Source organism: Trematomus bernacchii, unplaced genomic scaffold (assembly GCF_902827165.1).
Source record: "Trematomus bernacchii unplaced genomic scaffold, fTreBer1.1, whole genome shotgun sequence".
Lineage (NCBI taxonomy): Eukaryota > Metazoa > Chordata > Actinopteri > Perciformes > Nototheniidae > Trematomus > Trematomus bernacchii.
The window spans coordinates 1,589,345-1,601,496 of record NW_022987739.1 but is presented as its reverse complement, the minus strand read 5'-3'; the positions used below and the strand labels follow the sequence as shown (position 1 = coordinate 1,601,496).

The 12,152-nt window shown below is 40.6% G+C and overlaps 1 protein-coding gene across 5 annotated transcripts in view; it reads right to left on the bottom strand.

Moving 5' to 3' along the window:
* ap3d1 (adaptor related protein complex 3 subunit delta 1) overlaps positions 1–12,152 on the bottom strand; it is a 37,476-nt gene that overhangs the window by 18,806 nt on the left and 6,518 nt on the right. For all 5 annotated transcript variants that reach the window (XM_034146979.1, XM_034146980.1, XM_034146982.1 and 2 more), the window contains exons 4-17: positions 11,807–11,887; positions 11,588–11,695; positions 11,027–11,156; positions 9,665–9,804; positions 8,234–8,307; positions 8,088–8,137; positions 7,878–7,927; positions 7,463–7,511; positions 5,551–5,696; positions 5,142–5,290; positions 3,609–3,839; positions 2,740–2,962; positions 1,631–1,776; positions 898–1,039 (exon numbers count right to left, since the gene is read on the bottom strand). In XM_034146979.1, coding sequence (XP_034002870.1) covers positions 898–1,039; positions 1,631–1,776; positions 2,740–2,962; positions 3,609–3,839; positions 5,142–5,290; positions 5,551–5,696; positions 7,463–7,511; positions 7,878–7,927; positions 8,088–8,137; positions 8,234–8,307; positions 9,665–9,804; positions 11,027–11,156; positions 11,588–11,695; positions 11,807–11,887 — 1,719 coding nt within the window. The remainder of the gene's footprint in view (positions 1–897; positions 1,040–1,630; positions 1,777–2,739; positions 2,963–3,608; positions 3,840–5,141; positions 5,291–5,550; positions 5,697–7,462; positions 7,512–7,877; positions 7,928–8,087; positions 8,138–8,233; positions 8,308–9,664; positions 9,805–11,026; positions 11,157–11,587; positions 11,696–11,806; positions 11,888–12,152) is intronic.

Sequence of the window (12,152 nt, the reverse complement as noted above, 5' to 3'; positions counted from 1 at the left end):
AAATTAAAAACCTGCCGGTCAAAATGTCCGGTAATAATTAGGGATGCTCCGATCGATTGGCCGTTGATCATTATCGGCCGATATTCACTCTTAATAGTTTGATCGGTGCTCTCTATAAAGGCCGATCAGGAGAGCTGGATCTGATCGATATGGACATAATGAAGTATAACCGGACGCGAGAGAGAGATCAGATCAGCTGCTGAGTCTGACGGAGACACGCAGCTCTGCATGATCACCTGAAGCCCCGCCCACTGTTTAGCGAGCTGCATGAGAAACTGACGGGCTGGAGAGAGAGAGAGAGAGAGAGAGAGAGAGAGAGAGAGAGAGAGAGAGAGAGAGAGAGAGAGAGAGAGAGAGAGAGAGAGAGAGAGAGAGAGAGAGAGAGAGAGGATCCGTTTCTTCCGTGTTATTATTCAAAGTTAATCTAAACTTTTGAATAATGTACTTCATCTACTATAAGCAGTTTGTTTGAATGTAATAATGATGTTGTTTGTTGTTTGTGGAAGCGCATCATTTATTGAAAAATGAATCAGAACTTTTTGATCTGTTACGATTATAAACTGAAGCAATATAAAAATGAGCTCCATTAACTGAGTTTTAAACATCAGCATATCCGGTCATAGTCCGGTAATTACCTGCTAACGGAAACTCTGCTTCACAATTCTTATTCTTATTATTGAACATGACCGGTAAGTTTCAAATTTGTCCGGTAAAATAAATTCTTTCCGGACATTTGACCGGCAAAAAAAATCCTAGCGGAAACCCTGCTACACACTGAGATGTAAATGTCCCCTCTGTGGGACTAATAAAGGTATTCTGATTCTGAGATTCATGAAAACTCATAAATCTCAGCTCAGTTATTGTTTTCAGAAATGCTCGCATCATCGACCGGCCCACCTTTGCCAGCTCCTTCTCGTCCACCTCTGTGTGGCGGGGGCGGGAGTATTTGGGCTCCTCCTTGGAGAAGATCGCCCTGGGCTGCTCGTCCTCAGACTCGCTCTCAGACGGCGGCTCGTTGATCCAGGCGTCCAGGTCCAGACTGCACAGACAGACGCAGTTACAGCTCAGCGCTCAAGACTCAATAGCATACACGTGTGTCTTGATGGTGGACCACAACGGCACGAGACGAGAGACTAAATACACAGTCATGTCAAACTAGGGATAGATCAACGCTTCATTCATAACATTGACATTTTCGAAAATCAACATGTGTGTTTATCATTCTGTTTAAACCAAATTCAAGTAGTTGCTGCGTAGGATATTTTTTCTTGTGTGATAAAAACATTTCCATAACTCTTAAACACTATAAAAGGCTAAAAGGTACAAATATATTGAAAACAATATCTATGTAGTCATTTACTTATTCAGAACTTGCATTTTTATAATATAATATACTGCTTTAATCCATATTTGTTTGCACTAGGCCTATCAAAAAAAAGAAGTTTTTACTGCAGTCAAAGGAAAGAAATGAAACAAAGCACACAAATTGTTTCCCTCTTTTTTAGGGCGGTGTTAATAAAATGTATCGCAATAGAGGATTTAAATGTAAAATATAAAAATTGGATACGGCCTTTGTCAAATGATGTACCAATGTAATTTGAATGTGTTTATTCCTCATGAGCCCACTCACCCTTCAGGAACAGGCACTTTCTTCTGTGCCTTGGGGGCCACAGGGTTGAGTTCTCCAGCGAACAGAGCGATGACTTCCTCCGCTATTTCTACGTCCTTCTGCTGCAGTTTCTGGATGTACTTGACCAGCTGCAGGATGCAGGAGGCCTGAGGACGAGACAGAAGGTGAGGTAAGGGGGGGATGGGGGGGGGATCAGCAGAGTAATTGATCAGATTTGTACGTAGTGTGTAACCGTGTGAGGCAGGGCAGAGATATCAATCAAGTTTTTATTTCAATTACGATTTGGCTTCCAACTATTATGAGAACAAGATTATAGAGATAACAAGATTATTGTGATGCATGATGAATTCTTTTTTTTTGCCTTGACAGCTCTACTAGGCAGGCCAGGGACACAAGATGGATGACTTTAAAAATAGAGTGTTCTTTCAAGAAACATGATTTTTGCCATAATCTAGCAGCCCTATTTTGAGGTATATAAGGACGAAAGTCAAAGATTAAAAAAAGTCTTTGTTTTTTCTTTGGCAAAAAGAAAGGCAGTTGTAGGGCTGAACGATTCATCTATTTTAAATCGAAATTGCGATTTGAAATGATGCAATTATCAAAAAATAAATGCAGTCATCCACCCCAATCAGAAGTGCTGTGCTCCACATGTACCAGCCATTGTTAACCAATCAGAAGTGGCCCATGATAGACGGTGATAGACAGATTGATCCAATCACCTGCCAAGTATTTTTGAAAGTGCCTGCCCTTTCCAAATGGCTTCCAATGGAGCGTTCCTAGATGGTTTGGTGAAACAAACCATCTGAGTCACATGTTTTACATCTATTACAGGGTGAGTCTTAAACTGAAGCTTGACTTTAAAGCAACCCAACGGAAGTTTCATGTAAGTTTAGTTCTTTCACTCGTAGCTCGGGCTGCGGGGTGCTAGAGACGGGAGCACGTTGATACGACCTTCCTAGCCGGAGATATGGCCGCATTTTACAATAAACTTCCGTTAGGTCGCTTAAAAACAAATATCGCAATCGCAATATTTGTCAGAAAAATCGCAATTAGATTATTTCCCCAAATCGTGCAGCCCTAGGCAGTTGTGTGTCATATATATCTCTTACCCTCTCCTGCACCTCCAGGTTGGCGCTCTGGACGAACAGCGGCAGCCTCTCGATCATCATCTCCTGCGCTGCCTTGCTGTCTGCGCTCCCCTCCCCGCTCTTCAGCACCGTGGCAAACAGCTTGGCTGCGTTCTGCACGTACACGGCCTGGATGTGGCCCGGTAAGGTGGCCACCTTCGGCCGCAGCATGGCCTCTAACGTCTGCATCGGGTTCTCCAGGTGTCTGTGGAGGACAGGAGGGGGAGTTAGATAAAGACCTGAATGAAACTACATTGATCCATATTACAATCTCCACGATGTCTCTAAGACGCATTTTTAGAAATAATGAGTTCTAAAAATAAAGCAATAAGTGTGTCAAAGAGGTTTGAAAATGCCTCCATCAACTGAAGTGACATACACATCTGACCCTAATAGATTTCAGACATGGAAACCCAATTAATAAAAAAAAAATCTGTTACTTTTGACAGGTAAAAAGATAATGTAAGTGTCACTGAGTCCAAGTAAGAGACATATTTGCAAATAGATGAATGTGATGAAAAATGAAGATTATATGTCATTTAGGTAAGTTTACTCCGATGATATAAGAGGAAGGAAACACAGAGGTGGAAAGCACAGTATCTTTACCAAACAGTCATACATCTCCCTATGGATTCATTGTTAGAGGCACCGGGGTCATGTGACACCTTATGGTCGTCATCATGGTCATGCAATTTTTATGAAGTGTTGTTGAATTACTTCATGTTACCTTCACTACTGTGACATAAAACTGTGAATGGTTTCACTCCCTTCGTATACTCATGTTTTCTTTTTCTTATGACAGTTTATACCAGTTTGGTTAGTGTGCATTTCAAAGAGATGAATCAACGTACTCGGAGAATTCCCCGCAGATCCAGGCTGCAGCGTACAACACTTCGCAGATGCCCTTCCGCTGCACGTTGCCCGTCAACAGGTGAGCGTTGTCCAGCAGAGTGGCCATCTGGGCGACAGCAAATCCTCGGATGGCTTTGACCCGGATGGCCACGTCCAGCATCTGAGAGGCGATGAGATGGCCGTGCCGTGTGCCCTCTAACCGGGTCAGCTCCACCAGGATACTGATGTACCTGTCAAGAGGAAGAGGGGCAACATAATGTCAAACAGAGGGAGATGAAAAAAGTGAGACGTGTGAAATATAGGACACTGTTCGCGTAAGTAACTGGCAGTATTCATTTTTCAAAAAGATGATAATTAAATAAAAACAAATGTATGATAACATCAACTTTATGAGCTAGTTTCTTAATTTTACCTCAAAGGGCACAAGTTTGATGCATTTATGTGTTGGTCTTTTATGGTTATATGTGTATAGAGTGCCACAGTGACGTGTCCTAAAACCCGGAAGTAAACTCCTTCCGGTTCCTTCGACAAAAACGCAATGCAATTTCTCCATAGGATTTAGGAAAATAGTTCGAAATAAGGTCTGTGGTTGACACACATTTAAGAGACGGATCACGTTTTGTTCAGCCGGATAATCTCCACGTCTACCCTACTTTTATAATTTTCTAAATCGTAAATCTAATCGCCAGAAGCAAGATGCTAACGTTATGCTATAAACGAACTACAGCAGGGTCGCTGCTTCAACGTCACGCCAACTTAAGATCCATATTCAAAAATACAGATTCTAAATGGTACAAGTTGAAGCGTTTGCTTTAACAGTTAGCAGGAGGCAGGTACTTGCTTTCAAGCAGAACACGGGGAAAAACAAACTTAGCGGGAGTGTTTACGTGTTCGGCGTAATGACGTACAACGTCCTCGACAACTTCTGTAGTCCTATTCAGCCACTTGTTAACAACCATCGTTTTTCAGACACGTAAACTCTTCAAAAATCAACAGGGGGGTCACTGCTGATGTATTTAATGTCGTAGAACAAAACGTGATCTGTCTCTTAAATGTGTGTCAACCACAGATCTTATTTCCAGCTGTTTTCCAAAATCCTATGGAGAAATTGCGTTGCTTTTTGGCGAAGGAACCGGAAGTGGTCAAATGCTAACTTACTTCCGGGTTTTAGGACGCGTCACTGTGGCACTCTATTTTACTTCAAGCTAAATAAAATAAAGATGACTACAGATACATCTGTATTGCATGTTCAAATATTAATACCATAAGATAATAACAAGTTGATAGACATATCCTCCAGGAAAAATGAGTTTGGAAATTCTACAGAAACCCTTAAATAGTTCATTAAAATTGTATAAAACCCTTAAGATTTAAGTCTACTAAATTCCTATGATATTTAGTAAACAAAAAAACAACTGGATAAGAACGAAAAAACTTTAGATGACTTAAACTAAATGGCATTATAGTCATAAGACTTTATCTAATACTAAATCCTAATTTGCAGTAAGAATAAACTAAGTTGTGAGACGGACCATTCGAAGTTGGTGATGTACTGGTAGTTGCTCTGGCTGCAGATGTCGATGATCTTGGTGAGCAGCTCGTCTCTGTAGGTGGTTCCCTCCGCTTTGTCCACATGCAGCATCAGCTTCTTCACAATCTCCATCAAGTTCTTTTTGGACACCTGGAAGAGCAGACACCAGTTTATCGACGATCGGATTTAAAAGCATGAACATAAATCTTTTAAATATCATTAGGTCTACTGAGGCAGAACTTCAAAACTACCTTAAAATAACAATTGGCTATATAATATCTTGTACAGTGAAACAAATAATTGTACAAAGGCTTGATATATTTTGCTATCCCAGAAAACCAAATGCTAATGAACAGAGGGCTCAATGATCACACAGATATGATCATCACTGTAGATCTAGTAACACTGACCATGCCGTAGAGCAGGTCCAGAGCTCTGAGGCGGATGGACTCGTCCTTGTCGTCCAGACACTGGAGGATCAGGTCTTTATGAGACTGCACTGACTTGGGGTGGGTCTTCAGGATCTTTGACATAGCCAGCAGGCCCAGGTACTTCACTGAAAAACAAACATGACATCAGCGTATTTCATCACAGACATAAGAGCACCCTTAGCTTTTCGTACCCTAGCGAGTAAAATATATATTTTTTTCTATCAGCTGACATTATTCTCTCACGTTACAAGTATGTCGTTATAATATTTTGTATTCAGGATTTCCTATTCAACTTCCTATCATTTGGAAACCAGACTTTCCTTACTTGATTGTGTCTGCAGCTAGACCACAAATACCTGGTTGTAGAAATGTACTTTGGTTTCCAGAAGATGGGGAACTCTTTGAAACTGTTCTAGAAAAATGCATTACATTACAAACTACTACTACTACTACTACTACTACTACTACTAGCCTACATCTAGTCAAAAACATTGCTAGCTGAATCTATTAAAAATGCTGTTTATCTATTGCTGTGTTATCTTCCAGGCAATAATCAATAAAAAATGTAAATGTAAATGACACAAAATAAATATCAAAAAGGAAAGGAACACAAAACATGCAGCACAATGGAAAGGACACACAAACACACACGGTACAACACACACACACACACACACACACACTGGAAACAGTCGTTTTGTTTTGCTTTATCCTCCCTTGTGTAGTAGCCTGGCAGCTTTTCTTTCTAACCAAAAAAAGATTTTTAAAGATTCAGAAATCTGCTGAATCATGGCCTCGTGACGATTATCTAATTCGACAGAGACAAATGCCTCTCAGGTTGTTGGATGAATGCGTGTGGCAGTCCCCCTGGGGGTGAGGCGGGCTGAAAGTGAAAACACTGCAGGAGTGACCGGGGAGTCAGTGCAGCAGCAGCAGCAGCAGGAGGAGGAGAGGAGCACACTGGATGTTCCTTCAGCTGATTCTCAGCGAGGAAGGCCTAACTGAGTAATGAAATGTGAAACTGATATCAAACATTTCAAAGAATGTTTACTGAATTGCTGCCTTCAGTCAATTTGTGGACAGGGTTATTTTTGTCATTAAAAACTGAGATAACATATAGCATAAATGTATGCTGCATTAAAGAGAATACACGTAAAGGTGGAATAAATGTATTGCATCTGGTGTTTGCTAATCGATGCATTAAGCATATTCCTGCAGGTGTTTTTCTTTCAGACATCTCAGTTAAACTTGATGGTGATGTATATTTTGCTTGCACAAAATGTCTTTAGACAATTATTGACTGATTGATGGTATCTTTACAATCCAGAGATGTCCTGATCTTTTAGATTATTTCCTTATCAAAGTATTGAAAGCGGTTTACCTAAAGCATGACTATGAGGTGCGCTGAAAGGATAACCAAAAGCTAAAACCACAGGTTCACAGTCTGCTCGAGGAACATCAAATGTCTATTTTTCTACTTCACACACAGAACTATCTATATATGGGTGTCCAGATAACTCGAATGGCTAAATGCAGTATTCTCAGCTCCAACTAGAAGTGTGTGTGGGAGTGTATTTATAGAAGCAAGCCTTATGTTGGAGAATAAACTGCAAACTGGCAACTCTTATCCCTTTCAAAATGAAGCAACAAACCTGGGAAAAACCCATTTTCTGTATCATGCACAGGATTTGTTGTGAAAGGGATAGTCACATAAGTGAAGTGGTGTTCTAAGCAGGCCTCCTAAATTAGGGAGGGAGTATGGTAAGGTTTCGAGTTATCCAGAGTCAGGGGGACTACGTTGTTTTTCGTCTAAGAGGGTGGACTGTTCCATATTCAGAAACACGCAGACAATGAGAAAATGACACACTGCAGGCATTGACAGAGGGCTCACAGTTCTGGTCCGAGTCTTCTATCAGGATTCGCAGTTTCTGCACACAGAGCTGAAACAGAGAAAGATAGAAAGAGAGGAAGCAATAGAAAGGGGGGGAGAAAGGGAGAACCATTAACATCACTTTCCACAACATGTTCAGTCTAGTCCTACAAAACATAAATGAGACAAACAAAAAGGAGGAAATTGGGCTAATAGTTGATGGCGCATGCATTTGTTGAAATCAAAACTAAAAGCAGGAGAGAAAAGGATGTATGAATCCTGCAAACGTATTATCACTGATGTGTGTCTACTTTACATGTGTCTGAACAGAAAAAAACATGGTGAAAGCACAGTGGTTCAATTGGGGTGGAAATGGTTATGATCAATATGTAACCATATGAAAGTGCAGAAGCAGAAGTGGAACCCAGAAACTTACCTGGATACTAGCACTGTGGTTAGGCATCCCCGAGGACAACGAAATCAACACTGCAATGTGAGACAAACAAGAGTAATTAGCGAAAAACATTTTGTGAGAAAATTAAGGATTCAAGATGTGTAACTAACATCATACAGAGGGACTGAAATAGAGCACAAAACACTTTAAAGTGAATAAGAGTTACTGCTCACATTTAAAACCAGAACTGACCTGCTATCACTGTGTTGACACATTCATACAGCAGAGACATGGCAGAGGTACTGTGAGAGAGGGGGGAGAAACAGAGATAAATATATATATTATATATCTGTCAAATCAAACAGATTTGACTATCTGTGGAATGTTCATCATCTAACCTGTGGATTAAGTTGGTCAGAGGTTCGATCAGCTTCTTCCCCAACCGTGGCTCCAGTGGTGTGAGCGCACCAAACTGTAAACAAACACAAAGAGGAGACAGTAGATTATGCGTCACATCAGAATTGGTGCTTATGTTGAATTAAACTCATAAACATTGATGATTCAAGGAGTTACACTGTGAAAATGTTATATCAAGTCCACGTTTAAACCTTTTATTGAGATTTTCGAATTAAGCATCAATTGTTTGTCGTAAGAAATGTATAGCGTTTTATGTGTGCGTGCTGCAGCCTGCAAGTAGTAGAGCAGTTTAAAAAGTGACATTTTGCTAAAAGGACTAAATGCCAACAAATGGGAATGGAAGCAGAATATTTCTTTAGGTAAAAACATATATACATATTGAGAATAATTACTTCTATTGCTACAACTTACCAAAATACCACCTTTAAAACACAATCAATAGCTTAATTTCAGTGCCAACGTTAAGAATAAAGCTTCTAACTATTTGATACAGCCTTAGAAAAGGTGTTATCGTTTCACTTATAACTGACTCATAGCACATGTAGGAGAAGTGATGTGAACTTGTTATTTAAAATAAATGGCGTATCTGTTGACAAAATACAACTTGGTCAGTCATGCAGCATGTCACATGACCATACTACATTTTGGCCAATTGAGGTTAATGCTGGTGAATCAACTAGTATCTTTTTCTCTTTTATGATGGATTCATCCTTGTGTTATTGGTGCAATACTATGAGCTATAAAAAACGTGGTTTGGTGGATCACAATATATAATGAATGCCTTTGATCCATTTTGATAAGAGCATAGTACAGGGTATATGCAGGAATCCTGAAGTCAAATGTAATACCTTTTAAGACCTTTTTTAAGACCACATTTTAAGACCTCATCGCCAATTTGAGTTGTAACCGGTTACATTGGTGACACACTTTACCTCACATTTACTATATACAGTATTGATTGTCCTTCCTCCTTATCTTCCAACCATTTGGACGCAGACTTGCATTTCCCCATAACGATGTTGTTTAACAACCGGCGTAAACGGACCTTTGCGCGCTATCAAGCAGTGAGCGTGCGATGTCCTGTTCAGATGACGTCAAATCCAACGGGATGCCATAAATAAACTACACAGAATCACACTACACACCTACGCAATGATTACATTCAGGCAGACTGTAGAATACAACTTCTTTGGACAATTTATATACTTATTGAAAACAAGCTACAAAATGTAATACCTTGGAAAATGCCGTTTAAAACGTTTTAATAGCCTTCATTTTCGCTACATTTATTTATCAACTGTTAATACTTTTTAAGACCCCGCGGACACCCTGTAGTAGCAATACAAGAGCACATGTTTACACTGATCCAGAAACTCTTAAAAGTGAAACTTCCCTGTCTCCTGTTGACTCACCAGTTTGATGATCTTAATGAGAACCCAGTTATTGGTGGAGGAGGTCATGAGTTTGAAGAAGAGCGGGGCCAGAGACAGGTAGTTCTTAGGATTCCTCCGAGCCAGCTCACAGATAACATTTACTGCTGCAGACTGGACCCCTGCAGAGGAGCAAAATGATCAGAAAATAGCAAGCAATCAAAATAAATGAATCAAGTCAAGACTCTAAAACAATGATGTCCCAATATGTATATATGTTCATTTTAATTCATTTCTTACTTCATAGTTTTTCATCATTTTTATTTGTATCTTTGATTTTATTAACCTGTGTGAATCTGTGCTGTCCTGTTTTTTCATCCTTACCCTGTTGCTGTTTGAACTACTGAATGTACCCACGGGGATTAATAAAGGTCCATCTTATCTTATGTGTATGATATAGCAGAACACAGGCAAAGACATGTTTTTTATTATATGTGTAAAAAGTCTCTCAGGATGGCTTATAAACCTGAGATAGTTGTTACAATTCAAAGTTCATGGGCAAAGTAAATTGTCAGCCACATCTATGTTCAATTCATTTTTAAGATGAATCTACCTTAGCATTTTTGAGGTTTAATAAAAACCCAGAAATTCTCCTCCTGTTTTTCCTTTTTCTCAACCAAAATATACCACAAAAATTAACCCCAAAATATAAACCAAACCCTGCATTTGTAAAATGTAAGTACTCTTATTACAAGTGACAAAATATTTTCATTAGATGCATTTTTAGTCCGGCAGTGGCTCAGTCAGTAGGGGCTTGCACTGTGAGCCGTTCTGGTTCAAGTCCCCGACACAGACCTAAATATGGAGTGTGGACTGCTACTTGGAGAGGTCCCAGTTCACCTCCTGCCCTGCCGTGGTGCCCTTGAGCAAGGCACCGGACACCCCCCTTCCCCCCTCACTCCCATTGCTCCCCGGGCGCTGTACAATAGCTGCCCACTGCTCCTAGTACTAGACTCCTGGTACCAGGATGGGTTAAAAGCAGAGAACACTTTTCACTGTGTGTGCTGTGTGCTCTGCATGCGAGACCATTAAAGAGGGTTTCATCCCATTCTATCTATCTATTTTGTTTCATTAATGTGCGCAGCAATTTCTTGTGCCCGATGTTCAATAAATAAGTGTGACACCACACTGGCATGCCATAAAGCCGGATAAATGTCCTGCTACAGGTTTTAGTCGGTGCAACAGAAATAGTCCCGAGCTGTTGAATATTCCCAGACAGCCCTGGCACTCTCACAGATGAGCCTCCCTTAATCTCATATTCTTAGGTGCTGAATAATTCATAGGGTTCAGGTGACAGAGCACAAGCTTCCTGGGTAACAGACTGAATGCAGAGTGTCTCGGTACCGGGGTCTGGATCCTCTAGTTTCTCCTTCAGCCTGGGGAAAGCAGGTCGCAGGGACTCCGGGTACTTCAGGAACACTTTGTACATGATCAACACCGCTTTCTTTCTGATGTACGGTTTAGTGTGGGACATCTGGGGGGAAAAGTAAAGACAGTTTATAAAGCAGGGTATATGCAGGAATCCTGAAGTCAGATGTAATCCCTTTTAAGACCTTTTTTAAGACCCTTTCCATACATTTTAAGACCTCATCGCCACTTTGAGTTTTAACCGGTTACATTGGCGACACACTTTACCTCACATTGACTATATACAGTATTGATTGTCCTTCCTCCTTATCTTCCAACCATTTGGACGCAAACTTGCATTTCCCCATAACGATGTTGTTTAACAAATTGATTTATCAACTTTTAATACTTTTTAAGACCCCGCGGACACCCTGACATCTTGAAGGCGAAATACTGAGACACAGGAGGGGTGAACGGAGAAAAAAATAACTGTAATATGAAAAGAAAACCTAAATAGTCATTGTTGGGAAACCTTCTGAAATATTCCCTATGACTCACCAGTGTCATAATGTCATTGGCCAGGTCCCGAGCCAGGTCAGGGGTCACAAAACAAGAGAGGCCAGTGAGGGCAACACCTGTGTCATACTGGTTGGGACTGCTGAGATCCTGGGGGGAAAGAAGAAGACACATATTAGAAAGGAAGAGACTAAAGGACAGAAAAGGTTGGCTGAGGGATAAATACCATCAGATTCCCAGAAGAAGAAGAACGTCACTGACCTTTCGGATCTGATTGGTTGTCAGCATGATGACGTCAGTGCTCTCATGAAAGCACTGCGATGCCGCCAGGTAGCCAATCCTCTGCAGGAATGAAAGCAAGAAATGAAATGATTACATACTGTGCTGTATTGTGTTTGAACTGTATATGTCAGCACAATGCTATTATTAAAAACACCCATCAACCTGCAGCAGAGGATCCATGGAGATGTACCTATACAGTACACAGTGTGACTATTCCTCGTGCTATTTTTGGGTACATAGTGGTGAAATGACAGCTTAGCATTAAACTCAGACCATAGTCAGAGCATCTTCAGGGTTTGTACAGTTTAAGGCAATCTGGGTTCAA